Source organism: Rousettus aegyptiacus, unplaced genomic scaffold, assembly GCF_014176215.1.
Source record: "Rousettus aegyptiacus isolate mRouAeg1 unplaced genomic scaffold, mRouAeg1.p scaffold_m13_p_2, whole genome shotgun sequence".
NCBI classification, from domain to species: domain Eukaryota; kingdom Metazoa; phylum Chordata; class Mammalia; order Chiroptera; family Pteropodidae; genus Rousettus; species Rousettus aegyptiacus.
Window position 1 is genome coordinate 43,612,022 of NW_023416295.1, and position 17,850 is coordinate 43,629,871.

Genomic DNA, 17,850 nt, shown 5'->3' on the forward strand with positions numbered 1-17,850 from the left:
AGCCCTTACATGAGTCAGTCAATTAGAATGTGCCTTTAGTGGGTACATGGCCTTTACTCCAAGATTTGGGAGTTCTCAGGGCTCCACATTAATTTTGAGCCACTTTTGCTCTTGGTAGCAGAGGTGATCTGCCCGAAGGGCCTTAGAACTAGGAGACTCTTAGTCTGGTTGTAGTTTGACTGTATTGAGCACAGGCAGAGTCTTTAGAAATCCACACAGTACTTATAGCCTGGGGTTGGGGAAAGTTCTCTACAGACAAGTACAGGTCAAACGCTGGTTGCTGGTCGTTTTCTCCTAATAAAAGAGTTTCATGGGCCCTTAATTTGGCTGCAGGGTTGAATGCCACACAACAGTCTTGTAAAGGTCTGTTTTCAAAGTAATTCCTAATAGTCTGTGAGTTTTTAAGTAATAGAAATTGCAATAAGGAAGTCTAGTTTGAATCTGATTTGTATTAGGTTGACTACCCCTCCTGGATTCTGCTCAGTCAGATGAGACCCAGGGCTAGTTGCCCATTAAGCATCTCTGGGCTTTAAGATTTTCATAAACCTTGGGCTTGGACCATGATTTCCAAGGTCACTGTCAGCTCTCCTTAGTCTTGTATGTATTCTAAATGTAATTTAATGGCCAACAAACATCTATTCCTGAGAGATGCATCCCTAGAAGGAATACATTTTCCTTGTCATTAAGGAGCTAGTAGACAAGTCAGCCTGGCTGAATTTGCTTTTTCATTAAGTTCATTAAAGGCTGAGGTTGCTGATTTTGCCTATTATGCTTGAGTATTTCACCTATTGAGACTTTGCCCAACCTCTGCCTTGAAGTCATTCTGGAATTAACATAGGAGACTTGTACAACAGTTACTGTGTATTTATTTAGTGGGTACCATGTGCCAGGTGTGAAAGATGCATGACTTGGGGGAAGAGTGGGGAAACAGGCACACTCGCACATTGCTGGTGGGAGTGTAAAAGGCACAATGCATGTGTAGAGCTATTTGGCAGTATCTATCATAAAAATACATATACTCTTCGACCCAGCAATTCCACTTCTAAGTATTTATCCTACGATATCCCCACACATTTATGAAATGATTTATATACAGGATATTCATTATAGCATTATTCGTAATAGCCAAAGATTAGAAATAACTTAAAAGCCCAACAGGGGACTGATTAATTATATTATTAAATAATATTATTATAGTATATCTTTATAATGAAATACTGCTCAGCCATTAAAAATAATGGGACAACTCTGCCCTGATGTATAACCATCTCTACAATATATTAAATAGGGAGAAATAAATGTAGAATCCAATTGTTACGTGCTACTTTGTGTGTGTGTGTGTATTTAACAGAACACCTTCATAAGAAAAAAAAAAAATCATGTCAGTGGTTACCTTGGGGGAGGGTAATAGAGGGTAACTTGTAGTTTTTACATTTTGTACTATATGCATGTTAACTATTTACGAAAGACATAGGAGTTTACAGTTTAGTCAGGCCACTGAAAGAAAAGAAAGCCCAGCTGAGAAAAGCACAGGGTAAAATACTAGCTTTGTGGAAGGATTTATTTAAATGTTAATCGCTCCTTATCCTGTTAGGCAGACCTGATTTACCCATGGGCCTTTAGAGCAGGCAGGTCTGAGTGTCAGAGGGCTGACTTCCCAGCACGCTTGTGTCCTGCCTGGGGAGAGGGCACCAGAGCTAATAGTTTCCATACCTTGTTTTGTTGTGTGACTACCAAGGAGTGGCACCACGATGTGCGAAGAGCCTGCCAGACTCAGAAACGATTCCGGGTTGGAGTCCTGGCTCTGCTACTTACGGAACATGTGATTTGGGACAGGGTTGCCTGATACCCAAAGCCTAAATGTGCTCATCCATAAATAAAGATAAAGCACCTCCTCCATGCTTTGGCAGTGAGGCTTGAATGAAGTGCTGCCTACAAACACTCCTGTAAACCATGCAGACACCAGCTACAATATAAGCTGTTAGGTAGCTACAGGCTTACAGACTAGAGCAAGAGATGCTAATTCAGAAATTAAAGGACAAAGAAACATCCTTTTCCCTCTGCCAAATAATTTGGCAAGAGTTATAAAATTAGAAAAGTAGATCGAAGGTAGTTTTGGAAGCCTTGACCTCAGACCTTGAGGCAAGTCATTTCACCCTGTAGACCTGTTTCCCTATTTGAAAAATGAAAGAGGCTATCTATGTGAGTCTTGTGGTCCCTTCCAGTTGTAGCGTGTCGTGACAGTGTGGCATTAGCAGTAGTTCCCATCACAGCCGAGATGAGTCATACTGACCGAAAAGTCCAGATGCAAGGAAGAAGTCTCTTTGTGTTTGAGAATTTCCTTGAGCTGTAAATATGATCCTCTGTGGGGGGAAAAGGGGAAAACATTGCTACTGCCACGAGGGGTGACCCCAAAAAGCAGTGTTTTGTGTTCTCTTCAGCTTTATAGCCTTTGCTTTCAGACGTTCACTTGGACTAGACGTGTGGAAACCGAGTTCAGCGCTTGGTCTGTTGGGTAGGATGCTCACATGGTTGTGACTGGTGTACTTTGTCAGTTGTCGCCCTGTGAGGTCTGTCTGTGCAGTTTAGCGACACTTCTGGTGTGCTGCCTTAGCTCCTGCATGCTTCTCATCACATCTCAAAGCTAAGATCAGAAAATACCTGTTACCTTTGTGTCCCCAGCACCTAGCACATTCTGGCACCTGAGAGGTGATCTATACACATGTATGAGATAGGTGGATGGATTAATGATCCATTTAGGGTAGTGTATGTACTAATCTTGTTGATCTTGATCACCACTTTTATTGTAATAACCATCATTCTGGTAAAATTAAGTTTTAGCTATTAGTAGCTTATTATTTGAAGAACTATTGTCATACTTTAAAAAGTCCACACTAAAAATATTAAACCCCTTAGAATATAGTTTAACAGTATCTGCAGTTTAAAAAAAAAAAAAGGAAGGTAAGCGTTTTAGATCGTCTCTGTTACAACATTCATCACCATGGCCAGTCTTCACACTGCCACCAGCACACAGGTCTTTCGCTATCAGCAGCCGACTCCTTAGAGAACTTACCCGGCCCCCAGGCCTGAATGAGTGTTCTGATTCTTTTTTTAAGCTAGTCGTAGGTAGTTAAACCTGAAAAGGAGCTTTAAGATGGAAATAAATAATTGCTTTTTACAAATGCAGAACCCAAATGGGGTCAAGGATCTTCCGGGAGTTGAAGTGTTCAAGCAGGCCAGATGGAGCACTGCCCTCCCTCGTGGGGGGCGCCCTGTGGGAGGAGGGTACACAGGGTGGGCAAGCAGGGCTATTTGCCCAAGGTGGATGGCTGAGCCACCTGGTTAGTCCATATCCAGTTAATTTCATTATACACAAGGTATAGAGGAGGTTAGGGAGTTAGATCCAGTGCTCCTGAAGGTTCTGTTGATAATAATGGTTCATGCAGGTGTGTATGTTCCCCTATAGAATCACTCTAATACTAATGGAAGACCTCACGAAGGGAGAATTCCCTTTTATGTGTGGAAGACAGCATCCAGAACTGAATACATACTATGGCTTGTTCAAAATGGGGAAGAGATTAGCAAAACATATCCTAAAGTTTGTTTATCAAACCAAATCATTCTCTTGGCAAAGTAATGATAGCATATATCCTTTATAGCAGCAGCATCTTGCTGACACCAGCCACCAAAAAATAACTCTGTCGGGATTTAGGCGTGAAACTTCTCATGGAAACGTCAGATCCATGCATTTTTGGTAGCTGGTGGGATCACCTACTATTTTGAAAATTAACTTTCTGATCTTTTTGGTCAAATACCTATGTGCCTCGTGAGAAAATAATCAGAGTTCCTGTTCTTTTCAGTTTCCAGTCTTGCTTTATCTTTGCATCATGCTTTTCAATTTGCACACAGTCGTAATAAATGACTTCCAGTAAACTGGAGGGATCATATTTCTTAGACTGAGTCATTGCTAAGAAACAGGAAACAGCCCATTAAAGTGTCTGTACAGAGTAACATGCCAGACTGAGGAAACCGGCCCACTTTCTCATTGAAAGACCAACGGTACAAGAATGATTCTACAACCCAAGGAATAGCAAAATTTGTCATCTAGAGTTTTTAACTTGTCAAATAATTCCTCTCTAGGTGTGTGTTTGAGAATTTTTATGCTGTTAAAAATTGCTAGTTGTTGAAGATTAGGGAAGTGATTCTTAAAGGTGAGATTTCTCTAGAAAGTTTGGATTAGTGGTAACCGTTACTACCTATTAGGAATCTCTGTTGACACGTATAACTGGTTGCTAGGTTAGTTTTTTTTTTAAAAAAAGGAAGCTATAGTCTATGGCTATGCCCGACCTCGTGTGATCTCGGAAGCTAAGCAGGGTTGGGCCTGGCTAGTACTTGGATGGGAGACCACCTAGGAAGAACAGGTGCTGTAGGTGATTTCAAAAAAAAGGAGCTGTGGTTACAAAGAAATGAACCCGGCAACATTGACATTTGGCCTAGATGGCTGGAAGGCCCTTCCATCACTAACATTTTATGATTGTGTGTGTGTGTGTGTGTGTGTGTGTGTGTGTGTGTGTATGAAAGAGATTTGTTTTTAATCACCTACTTCACCATTATTGTAGCAATATATTCAGAAATTAGCAAGTCCAATAGAACCAAAAGTACTTGAATGTGGGCAAACTAAAGAATAATGTGTCATCTGCTTTCCCTGAGAAAACCATTGGCATTGTGTTGTGTATCTTGTAATGAAGCAGTAGTAGAGAAGCAAAAAAGTAAATAGGTAGATATTTATGAAATAATAGTCATCAACAAGATGTATTTTAAAAACACACCTGCTTGGTGTCATTTTACTTTATTTGGTAAGTATACTACAAGGTAGAGTCATGTGAATGTAGAGGAGATTATTTTTGTTGTTTTAGCAATTCTTCAAAATTCAAGCATGCCCTCAGTTTTTGTTTTGTTTTGTTTTGTGTTTTGTTTTTTTTTTTTTTTTTTTTTGTAGCCTCCTATAGCTCTTCATGGGGTTTATACTCTTAACAGACAGTAGGATGTGATTCATGTTCCATCAGGTTTTGCTCAAAAATATTTGAGCAACTTCTATGGAAAGCATATTAAACCAGATTTATCTTTTAGATAAATATAACAATCTGGGCATAATATAAAAACTAAATTGTATGAAAGAAAAACATGATCAGGTATAACTCAGACTCTTACTGCTAGTAAGTAATATTTAGATAAAGATAATATTTCAAGGGAATAAACTTTTAAGATTTATTTATTTTCTTAATAGAAATACATGATTTTAAGAAAGAATAACTTGAGATATTGTCTTAACTCATACTGTAAAATTGAGAGAATCAATTTTCATTCTCTGCTTACAAAGTTAGTAATCAGAAATTTATTTTAACAGTTTATTGGAGAAATTTATTTTTAGAAAGAAACCTCCCACCACCATCCTGTCATTCTTAGGACAAAATAGATGATGAGAGAAAGGAAGAGTTGGGGTACAAGCCTCATTTACACATTTGAATGTATAATAGAAACCATTTTATTTTTCATTTCAAATACTTTTCCAAAGCCTCAGTTACCGAATTGCTTATCTTTTCTAGTATTTTTGCTTTTGTTGTATCTTATTATTATTTTGTGAGAATCATCTGAGCATGATAAATGCTGGCTTGTTCAAGGCACTAGAACTGGCTTGCAAAAGACTTTTAATATGGGATTCTGTGTTCGAGGCTTTCTTCTTTGTTTATCCTGGAACAAAGATGTTTGTTTTAAAGTAGTATAAGTTAATTGTCCAACTTCAAATTTCCCATAAACGTGTAATATTACCCAGATGGCAAATGATGATATATACATTTTAAATATAAATATTTCAATTGGGCCAGATGGTGATTTAATGTGAATTGGCGAACATTTATGTTTCTTATTAAATTGTCTTTTGTCTAAACCAAGCTGGCAACATAATTTGAAACATATTCAGGAATTACTAAAGGACAACAACAAAAAAATTCAGGCACTGAAGTGGTCAGCAGCATTTGCTCCATGTGCATGTGAAGGCTCACAGCCGCCCTGGGAAGCCTTCATGTATTTCCTGTTGGAATACTGTGCAAACCGTCCCCTGCTTTCCTATCCCTCCCTAACCCTTCATCTGCCATTTTGTATGGTGGTTTTTCTCATGGGGGCCTGGATGGGGTAAGGCAGCTTGTATTTCCTCAGTGCCTTGGATTTATGTATAGGAGAGCAGTTTTGGTTCTTCCTTAAGCACTTCCCTTCCCCACTGTCCAGTGTCATGTTCTTTGTTACGGGGCTCCACCAGAACTGTTTCCTCTGAGGTAGTGCTCGAGCTTTGCAGGGCTGGGTCATTTGTGGAAGAAGTCATGTGCACAGTCACAGGGCTCGTTGCAGGAAAACACTCACTGTCTGTTAGTTTAGCACCGGACACACACAGTCCTGAGCCTGTGGGGTCCCCGGCACTGAGTCTTGGGTAGACAAACTTCTTTTCTCATTTTCAACATTAAGTTTTGAGTATTTCACACAGTATCAAATCCCTGCAGGTTTTTTTTTTTGTTTTTAATTTCTGAAACTTACATGACAATCTGAGTAACAGAGTATTACATATTGAGGCCACGAAAGAAACCCATTTTTGCTGCATCCTAAATTTGATCAGAACAACTTTCTTAAGGAATTCAAAGTGGTTAAAACTCAGCTTTTTTTTTTCTTTTTTTAAGGCATGTTTTCTTTTGGAGACCTCTCATAGCAAGAATGAACATTACATAAAAATAAACATACAGAGGAAAACATCTGAGAATACTTTGAAACATGTTTGGGGTTCATTATGATGTCATTGAAGGCTGCCTAGCCTGCATTAAGAACAATTAGATGTTGTCAGTTGAAAGGTCTTTTGGTGGTGTTCTTGGTGGACACAATGAACTAGGGCAGTAGGAGCTCTGTGTACCCCAGAGTCCTGCATTGTTTCAGGTCAGATAATGAGAACAGGTAGGTACTCAAGAGCGGATCCAAATGATACTTCATGTTTTATATTTCCTGTTTGTTGATAAGATTCCATCGAAGTGTCCTTTTCTGATCATGTTATGGGAAATTTTTTTTAAAAAATTGAATTGGTTTGGAGCTGTGCATTGAAAGGTAGTCGTATCAGGAACTGAGTGACAATTGAATGGGCGTGTACATAAAAGTAAAGTTTATTTTTATTTACAACACATGTTGTACATGCTTCATAGTCAATTTCAGGCCTTTCCTGAGGAGGAACCAAATCGCTTCATTGCTTTATTTCATGCTCCCAATACAGGTAGGTCCACGACTTCATTATTATCCTATGGCCTGGACTTTGGTCTCCATTATAGCAGGTAGTACGACCCACCACCGTCAGCATGTGTGACAACATTTGCATATACTTTACATTTATAGAGTTCATTTACGTATCTCATTTGATCCACCAACATCTGTATGGTAGCAATAAGATGGAATAATTATCCTAAATTTATAGCTAAACCATCTGAACCTACTCAACACATCTCATCTGGTGGGAAGGAAAGGAAGAAAAAGTTTTATCAACTCAGTACAACTCATGATTTTGGAGTAAATTACATTTGAAAATTTCCTCCAACTGTTATAGGGATACTTTGGAATAGTCAGATGTGTGTGCAGGTGTTTTGAACACAAATTGCTGCAGTGCCCTTTCAGTTCTTTTGCGAAAAAAAATAAAAATTGGATACTGGTTTTTATTTGGGGATCTCTTAAGAAAGAGAAGCCTCAGGCATAGGCAGTCTGGGGAAAGTGAAGGAAGGATGTGTCAGAGTAGTCCCCAGGTGCAGGGACAAGCATTTGAGTTTCCCTTTTATTGATCCTGTAAATAGCTCAGTGCATGTTCCACATCAGTTTTTGAGATGAGTAGGAGCAGGTACTGCCTATTTAGAGACTGCAGTTCAGTTGAGATTGTGAGAGCATGCATTCCTTTAATTTTTAGTCTTAGTAGGTGCAATAGCTCCAGTTCAGAAAAAAGGCCTAGATAGGATACTCTGCTTTATCTAGATTCCCAGAAGGATACAGCCCAACCTAACTGCAATTTTAAAATAGGTTTCTCTATACCCTGGGCCTTTCTCTTTCACATGACCTTTCGGTAAACATGCCTATTAAAATGGAAACAAATCATTTTAAAAATGGAAATGATTCTCATGCTTTATTTCAGTGGGGGATCCCCTTGAGAACATAGCCGTGAATGCTTCTATGGTTGCTATTTTGTTGGCTGCTATTTGTTGCTTGTGGTCAGGAAAATGATCCAGGTGACATGTGCTTAATCCAGCCTTCTATAAACTGGCCACTTCTTTATACCATCAAGATGTTAAGACAAAGTATATGAGCTGATGGATTTTACATCCTGCCCAATTTAGGCCAATGATCGGATTATATATGTTTAGAAGTAGGCTATTGTGTTTAAAAAGCAAGAGTCCATGATTGAAGCCGCCGCACATGTATCCCTGTTCAGCCACTTTCTAGTAGTCTCCCTTCTAAACCTTGTAGTTCTTATCTGTAAAATAGTGATCTATATATTTACGTGGTTGTTTTGAGGATTGGTTTGTATATCTAAAGCACTTAGAATAATGCCTGGCATATAAAAGCTCTCAATAGATGTTTTAAACACATATATACCTTAGCCAGTTTTAGAGCTACAGGTGTTGCTTTAAACTCTACCCACTCTGTGTGCTTTACATACTATATGTTATACTGCTTAGGCTAGAATGATGATGAATCCCCATGAGCAAGGTTTCATAGCATTTAAGATCCCAACACCAATTTTCAGTCAAGGCTCGAGATGGCCTCTGCTATCCAGCTATCTGCCAAAAGCTGCCTCTAGGCTGGGTGACCTACTCCTCCTCTGTTGGGTAAAAATAGCTTGACTGCTCACTGAAGCAAACTGAAGCAACAACCATGTTATTTTTGTCCTTGGAAGGCTGAAATTAGGAGAGCTCTAGACATACTGGGCCGGCCTGGTGCTGCCAGCCGTCATCAGAACCAAAATACAAAGTTCGATTCTGTGCACACTCTCCTGGTTGTCAGGCCACAACTCCTTTTCCCTCTGTGTTTTGATTTCTCCAATCTGATATTGTTTTCAATATATCATGGTTTATTAAGTGGAAACTGACTTATATTTCCTACCCATTTTATAAGTTTCCAAAAACTAAAGTTATAAATCAGAAAAACTGGTTTTGACACATTTTGTTTATGAAAATCTGGATGGACTTGGTACCTAGGCCTAGCCTTGCTGTTTAAATCAAAATAGCCATTTTCTCCTTATAAGATTCTCCCAGTATCTTAAAACTTAACATCTTTCATTCTTTCCTGGAGCCATGTTTTTTTTGTTTTTGTTTTTGTTGTAAGATTAGAGATTTAAAGTATGATTTCTCAGGAGTGAATCTAATGGGCACTACTCCTTTCCCAACTGTTGGTAGACAACAAACAACCTCTTGCCCCACCCACATGTGATAAGATTACCATTAGCTATGACTTTTCTTACCAGTTTGCCAGTTCATGCTTCAAGAGATAAAATTTAAGTCATTGTGATATTGCTTTAAGAAATGAGCCACAAAGGCAGTAGCATGAAATGAGGAAAAGATAAACCAATGTAGGAAAAACCAAAAGAATGGTGCTATTTTACAACTGCTAGACTAACAATTTTACTTGGGGTTTTCCTCCTTTTCTGTAAATTGGACCGTTGCTGAGCAAATTTAGAAAAAATTCTATGTATTCAATCATGTTTTCCAAATCCCATTTCTGATAATAAACCAGTGGCTTTAAGTGCTTTCTCTAATTTCTGTATCCCATTAAACAAGTGTAGATTCTTTCAAGAACTATAACGTGAAACATTTGTTAACTTTGCTGTTTAGTGACCTCTGCCCAGACTTGGTTGCTAATAATCCAAGTAATTAGAGATTAGAATGGATGACTGTATTTGTAGGGTTTTTGGGGGTTTTTTGTTTGTTTGTTTTTTTAATGAATAGATTGAGTGGAATTAACTGTGCCCTTCCAGAACATTGGATCTGTCTCCATTCAGAATCAGGTTGTAATTCTTTGCCCCCATCATCAATGGCATGAAGTAAATTATGTGGTATCTGCCATTTTAAAACCATCTTAACTATGGTCTTTCTCTTTTTGTTTTGCACATAGGACATGGACTTGATTGACATACTCTGGAGGCAAGATATAGATCTTGGAGTGAGTCGAGAAGTATTTGACTTTAGTCAACGACGGAAGGAGCATGAGCTAGAAAAACAGAAAAAACTTGAAAAAGAAAGACAAGAACAACTCCAAAAGGAGCAGGAGAAAGCTTTTTTTGCCCAGTTACAACTAGACGAAGAGACAGGAGAATTCCTCCCCATTCAGCCAGCCCAGCACATCCCGTCAGAAACCAGTGGATCTGACAACTACTCCCAGGTATGGAGTACTTAGTTCCTATGCAGGCGTATGGCAGGGTTTAAGGAAAGAACATTAACCCAGGAGGTAAAACATCTGGATGAGTTCCAGTTTTGCCTTTTACCGTGTCTTTACAAACTATATCACGTCACTTTCCCAACCTCAGCCTCCTGATGAGTTCAATACCTGACTGACTTACCTCACAGAGTTTATTAGGATTAGGACATGAATTAGATGAGCTTTGTAAACTACAGAAATATGTAAGGATCAAACAGCAGCTGTAGTGGCAGTAGTGGAACTAGTAGGTACAGATGATTTATGGCACTAACTGGCAGGCATTGTGGACTGTTCTAAAGCACTTGACATATACTGATTGATTTATCAGTATAACAGCTATGTGAATTAGGTACCATTATCCTCATCTTATCTACAAATGAGCATCTGAAGCTTAAAGATGTTAAATAACTTGCCCAGAGCGCTCAAGAAATTGGGGGAGCCAATTTGAATGCAGATGATCTGGTTCAATTTTGTGCTCTTAACCACAACACTAACCCACTTTCTGAAATACGAGAAATATTTACTTAAGCAAATAGTGAACATTTTAAGAACATTGATCATGAACCTTTAGCTTGGGAATGGAACATTAAATCATTTTTTTTTTTTTTTTTTTGCCTTTATGTCTTTCCCTTTTATCCAGGTTGATCACATTCCCAAACCAGATGCTCTGTACTTCGATGACTGCATGCAGCTTTTGGCAGAGACATTCCCATTTGTAGATGACGATGAGGTATAACATTTGATTCATAGCAAAACTCCACAGCTACATTTAATACATCTTTTATGGGTCCTTTTAATGTCTCCGTTTTTAAAAAAAGAATAAAAAACGTATCAGGAGGAAATTTTGTCAATGAAGCCTTAACCTATACATAATTTTACAGGCCCCCTCACAATACAAAACCCCAAACATTAACTACTGCATAGTCAGAAGCAGCATGGATCAGCATAACCTGGAAACAATGAACTCATTTGTTATAGGTACTAAAAAATAATTTTGATGAGTAAAGAGCAAACTGAGTAATACACCAAAAACTGGTTTAATTAACAATTTTAATAAATGAACCATGTTTGAAGCACTGTATGAGGTATTATATAAAGACATACAAGTTAAACCCTAAAGATTGTTCTTACCTATTTTGAAGTTTGGCTTTGAATGCATAGGATCAAACAAACCAGTAGAGAAGGAATAAATTTGGAGCCAGTTGGGTAAGAAAAAAAGATATTTCATTATATAGAAATAGGGGGATTAAATAATTTTAAGTAGAGGAATGCAGAACTGCAGCCAGTTCCACCTTAAGGTGTTATGATGGTGCCTTGGAGTGTACTCATCCACTGCTGGTAGCAGACTCACGTAGATAAATGCCTTGTCAATTTTAGGTTTCTTCAGCTACGTTTCAGCCACTTGTTCCTGATATTCCCAGCCACGTCGAGAGCCCAGTCTTCACTGCTCCTAATCAGACTCAGTCAAATCAGACTCAGTCACCTGAACCTGTTGTCCTTCAGCTAACCAGTGCCAATTTAGATAATATGCAGCAGGACATGGAGCAAGTTTGGGAGGAGCTATTATCCATTCCAGAATTACAGGTAACTAAGATCTGATATTATAAATTCCAAAGATGCTATTTTATATTCAGTACTTTTAGTCATTCCAGTTATTATTTATATGCCACCTACTTTAAGAAGGATTAGAGGGTGGTGTTAAATTAGTCATGAGAGCTGCCTATGCTCACTTAAGTACAGTCTTGTTAGTTACCATGAGCTGGATGTATTCAGAAACCTGAAGTCTGATCTAGGAACTCTGAAAATAATACAGATGCTTTAGGAATAAAGATCTGTCGGAAATGGGAATTATCTCTGAATTATAGATGAGACCAGCTTGGAGATAATGGGGGTAGGGACAGTTTTTACCATCATATACAGATTATCAGCTGTTAAAAATATTTGATTTACATAGTATGAATGTTAAAAAACTTTGATTTACATAGTATAAATGTCTTTTCCATACAGTGTCTTAATATTCAAAATTTCAAGCTGCTTGAGACCAGCACGGTTCCAAGTCCAGAAACCAAACTGACCGAAATTGGCAACAGTTATCATTTCTACTCCTCAGTCCCCCCACTGGAAAAAGAAGTAGGTAACTACAGTCCACATTTTCTCAGTGCTTTTGAGGATTCCTTCAGCAGCATCCTCTCCACAGAAGACCCCAACCAGCTGACAGTGAATTCATCAAATTCAAATGCCACAATAAACATAGATTTTGGTGACGAATTTTATTCTGCTTTCATAGCAGAGCCCAGTGTCAGCAACAGCATGTCCTCTTCTACTTTCAGCCAGTCACTCTCTGAACTTCTAAATAGACCCATTGATGTTTCTGAACTATCACTTTGTAAAGCCTTCAACCAAAACCACCCTGAAAGCACAGGAGAATTCAATGACTCTGACTCTGGCATTTCACTGAACAGAAGTCCCAGTATGGCATCCCCAGAACACTCACTGGAATCTTCTATCTATGGAGACACACCACTTGGCTTCAGTGATTCCGAAATGGAAGAGACAGATAGTGCCCCTGGAAGTGTCAAACAGAATGGTCCTAAAACACAGCCAGTACAGTCTTCTGAGGATGCGGCCCGACCCCTGTCACCATCTCAGGGACACAGTGCTCCAGCGCATGATGCCCAGTGCGAAAGTACACCCAGGAAAGAACTGCCTGTAAGTCCTGGTCATCGCAAAACCCCGTTCACAAAAGATAAACATTCAAGCCGCTTGGAGGCTCATCTAACAAGAGATGAGCTACGGGCAAAAGCTCTCCATATCCCATTCCCTGTAGAAAAAATCATTAACCTCCCTGTTGATGACTTCAACGAAATGATGTCCAAGGAACAATTCAATGAGGCTCAACTTGCATTAATTCGAGATATACGTAGGAGGGGTAAGAATAAAGTGGCTGCTCAGAATTGCAGAAAAAGAAAACTGGAAAACATAGTGGAACTGGAGCAAGATTTGGATCATTTAAAAGATGAAAAAGAAAAATTGCTCAAAGAAAAAGGAGAAAATGACAGAACTCTTCATCTACTGAAAAAACAACTCAGCACCTTGTATCTCGAAGTCTTCAGCATGCTACGGGATGAAGACGGGAAACCTTACTCTCCTAGTGAATACTCCCTGCAGCAAACAAGAGATGGCAATGTATTCCTTGTTCCCAAGAGTAAGAAGCCAGATGTTAAGAAAAACTAGATTTGGGAAGCCCTGACGTTTTCTGAGCTAGTGTTTTGTTGGTTTTTTTTTGTACTGTTATACTAAAAGTTCCTACTGTGATGTGAAATGCAGAAATATACTTTATAAGTAATTCTATGCAAAATTATAGTCAAACTAGTGTAGCAAATACTATAAAACTTTAAGCGGCATTAAAATAAGTTGTCAGTATGCTGAAATCAGTTCCACTTTAACTGCAAACTTAATTTCTTAGAACACCATACATTCTATATACATGTAAATACTACAAAAACTCGAAAATTTCTTATACTGTTCTTATCTCATTTGTTACATCCATAGATTTCTATGTTTTGACATCTGGCTAAAAGCAAATTATTGCAAAACTAACCACTATGTACTTTTTTATAAATACTGTATGAAAAAAATGGCATTTTTTATATGAAATTGTTTAGCTCTGGTTAAAAAATTAGTTGGAAAGCTGGTACTAATAAAGGAATATTATGATTGTTAAATCATCTTTGCAATTCATGAGTTTATTCACAGTATTTTCCATGACATTAATATTACATACAACATATTTAGGTGATATGCATTTTCAGAAATGTTTTGATATGTTTTTTATATTAAAGTTCTGGTGCTAGAGACACAGAAAAATAAAATATATCAAGAAGATACTTTATCACTTCAACAGGTTGTACATCTCAACCAAAGATGTTTTACCTTGACATGAAACATTTATTCCTATCAAAAGATGTATTCCTATGTGCAGGGAATTGTTTAAAGTTGGAAACCCCTGTCCTAAAACTAGTGGGTAAAGACAACATATGTACTACACTGCCAGAAAGAGGATTAGGAAGACCAGTAAAAAGGAAGCATTGTCATTTAAAATAGGTCATAAATAGGAAATGCCTTATTGAGGTGGCAATATTTGAAGGTGTGGGAAACCCATGGTGTTAAAAATATTTCAGACTGAACTCGAGTTCAAAGACTCAGGCCTGTTTCAGATGGACGGACTATATGGTTGAAAATGGAGACGGAGGAAAAGGGGGGCGGGTAGAAGAGTGGTACATATAACTGCTCTGTTAAGCCTTAAAGATTTTGGCTTTTACAGAACAAAGCTGGGGAGCCATTGAAGGTGTTAAATAGGGGTAACATCTGATATAGTCTCCTCTGCCTCTGCAATATTCACATGGGTAATAGTGTCTTTCTCTAGGGTGATAGTAGTAGTGAGAAGGAACTGGATTCTGCGTTTCAAAGGTAGAACTAAAAGGATTTTAACAATGAATGTGGGGTGAAGGTGGAGTCAGGCCTTGAACATCTTTAAGAACTGAGGTGCCCACAGATGGAGAAAACTGGTTAGAGGGAAATCTAGGTGGGAAAATCGGTTCACTTTGGAACATGTTAAACATGTAAATAATAAGCACAAAGGCAAAGCCCCACAAAACTGAAAATCTGCATGCTGCCTAATAAACCATTTATAGCATTGAGGAAATGCAGATTCATCTGCAAGTTGAGCATGTTTGGAATAAACACTGCGTGCAAATTGTTCACCGAGCATCCTATTATTCTGCTAGCAATACAGTAGAGGTCCACTGGCCCTAGAGCCAGATCACCTGGGCTTGCTGCTGCCACTTTCCTAGAATGACCGCCAAACTCAACCAGGCTTGTTTCATCGGTAAAGCAATAATTTTGTTACTCCACAAGAAGTACTGTACCTAGCACTCTATAAATGGGCATTTCATTTTCTTTAGCTTTAGGATGCCTTTTGGTTGCACACGAAACTAAAGCCAAATTAGCTTAGAAGTTGACTCAGACTGGAAAGCCCCATGTTGAAAATGACTTAAAGCAGGGGTCCCCAACCTCCAAGCCATGGACAGGTACTGGTTTGTGGCCTGAAGGAAGCAGGCCACACAGGCGAGCAGCAGGGGAATGAAGCAGCTGTTCCCCAGCACTACCACCACCTCAGATAATCAGGCATTAGATTCTTACAGATTCTTCCAGGAGTACCAGTGCCCGGTGCCAAAAAGGTTGCAGACTACAAGACTAAATCAATCCAAACATTCAAATGTGGTGATTCCACTGCTAGTCTCCCTAATGTGGTCAAGCATTTCCTCCTGTAGTGGTGGTGAGTAAGCCCTGCAGAAGACAGGACTTTTCTGACCAATCTCAGGACAAAAAGTTGAAGAGTGCCCCACCCTAAAATCATTGTTGGGGTTTGGGGTGGTGGTGGCTGTTACCAGCAGCCCCATCAGGAGCACCTGGAATTGGCCGGCACCTCCAACAGAAAGCACTGCTAGGCTGACCAGACTTCCACTAGCTTGATAGCAGATGCCTTTGTTCACATGCATTTTTTGAAGTAGTCAAATTTTTCAAAATACTTTGCCAAGTTCATTCAAGGTATCATAGAAACCTTACAGAAACCTAAAAATTATTTTGAACTAGACATATTGTACATTTATTAGAAACAAAAACAACTTACATACAGGCATTTCTCATTTTGTTCTTCACAGATGTTTTATAAAATGAATACCCTTTACACCAAAGATTATGACTTGCTTTATTGTGGTGCTGTGGAACCGAGGCAGCCTCGGAGGTCCACTTGTATAACAAAGCCCAACTTACCTATGGATTTGAAATATTAGATCCGTGTCCTCACACTAAATTTGGTTATCCAATTGTTAAACCTCACTTGAACTGTTTCTAATTTTAAAATACATCTATGCAGTTTACATTGACTTATAAAATATTTTATTAAACTTTAATCACATGATACATTATATAAAATATCTTCTTGTTGAGATTTCTCAAGCCCATGCTTGAGATGGCCCATACCCACATTTCTGCTTTTAAGCCTCAGAACATATACAATTCTCATTCCTATTTTAATTATCAGGGCATTTTCAGCTTTCAGTTGATGCTGTGTAATACTTTGAGAACTGGAAAAATGTAAAGACCATAAAAACTTGAGTCAGTGTGTGTGGAGGAAAAAACTGAGACATTGGCATAATTAACTTTATTGTCACCCATTAAAACTTTAGATATGCTTCAGGACATTAAGAATACAGTACTCATGATTACCAAAAATACTATTTTTAGGGCTAAAGATCCAGACACTAGGTTAAGCTCTTTAATTTCATTATATTTAACCTTCAGATTCAATGAGGGTATTATCTCCATTTTACAAAAGGAGTTAGGTAAAAAGTTTTTAATCGGAATAGAATTTGTCAGGATTTTGACTGGGAGAATGTTAATTTCACTAACATTTAGTGAAATTTAACATTCCTTCAATATCAGTCAGCAAACTATGGTTCTCAAAATTCGTCACTGTCATTTAAATCACATCAGATTATTGTTACCACCAAGTATCTCAAAATACATATCTTCAAAGTTAGAAGACCCACCATAACCTCATTTAATGTTTAAAGTACATACTAAACCAAATTTAATATTTTGTAACTTTTCAACGTGTTTAATTCTACACATTTAATTCATATGAATTCATTCTAAGGGGTCAGTTGGCATCACCAAACCGCCAAAGGGGAACACGGCATAAAAAGTAAGCCTTAAGCAACCTGCCCAAGTTCACAATACTTAATTTCTGTACTTAATTTTTTTACTGATAGGCATTTTCTTCTAGTACCTATTAAGGATGCAAGACAACTGATAATAGAAAATTCACTTTTTGATGTAAACATATTTTAAAGGATGTACTTTTCTCAACATGAGAATGCATGTAATGATTTTTAAGAATGAATTGCCATTAACTTTCAGATATAGCTAGTTAACACTTGTAGAATTTTTCATCTGATTATAAACCTGTTAACTATTATTGGCTATATATGTAATTTAGCCACTTCCTTTTAAAATATTTTAAAGGTGTCAACACCCTTGTACTTAACTACCCATTACTATTAAATTTTAATAGTTCAGTAAGGGTAAATTCCTATTTCTTAGCTTTCAGGACTCTGTCCACTGAACTCTCCCTCATGAATAGTAAACACACCCTTGCCATTACTTTTGAAAGCATGATAGGTAGAAAATGGGGTATTTTACTATTACCTTACTCTCCCCTAACCTTTGGTACTTTCTATTCAATTCTAAGTTATATTGACCTAATATACTGACAGTATCCACTTTTGAAAAAGAAAACAC

The 17,850-nt window shown here is 38.1% G+C and overlaps 1 protein-coding gene across 4 annotated transcripts in view; it reads left to right on the plus strand.

The window, feature by feature from the left end:
• Nucleotides 1–14,211, plus strand: part of NFE2L2 (nuclear factor, erythroid 2 like 2) — a 29,644-nt gene extending 15,433 nt beyond the window's left edge. For 3 of the 4 annotated variants that reach the window (XM_036238032.1, XM_016152604.2, XM_036238031.1), the window contains exons 2-5: nucleotides 10,183–10,449; nucleotides 11,126–11,215; nucleotides 11,863–12,069; nucleotides 12,493–14,211. In XM_036238032.1, the coding sequence (XP_036093925.1) occupies nucleotides 10,186–10,449; nucleotides 11,126–11,215; nucleotides 11,863–12,069; nucleotides 12,493–13,719 (1,788 nt within the window). In that variant the 5' untranslated portion in view covers nucleotides 10,183–10,185 and the 3' untranslated portion in view covers nucleotides 13,720–14,211. The remainder of the gene's footprint in view (nucleotides 1–10,182; nucleotides 10,450–11,125; nucleotides 11,216–11,862; nucleotides 12,070–12,492) is intronic. The other variant, XM_016152603.2, reaches the window with a different exon arrangement.
• Nucleotides 14,212–17,850: the final 3,639 nt, after the last annotated feature.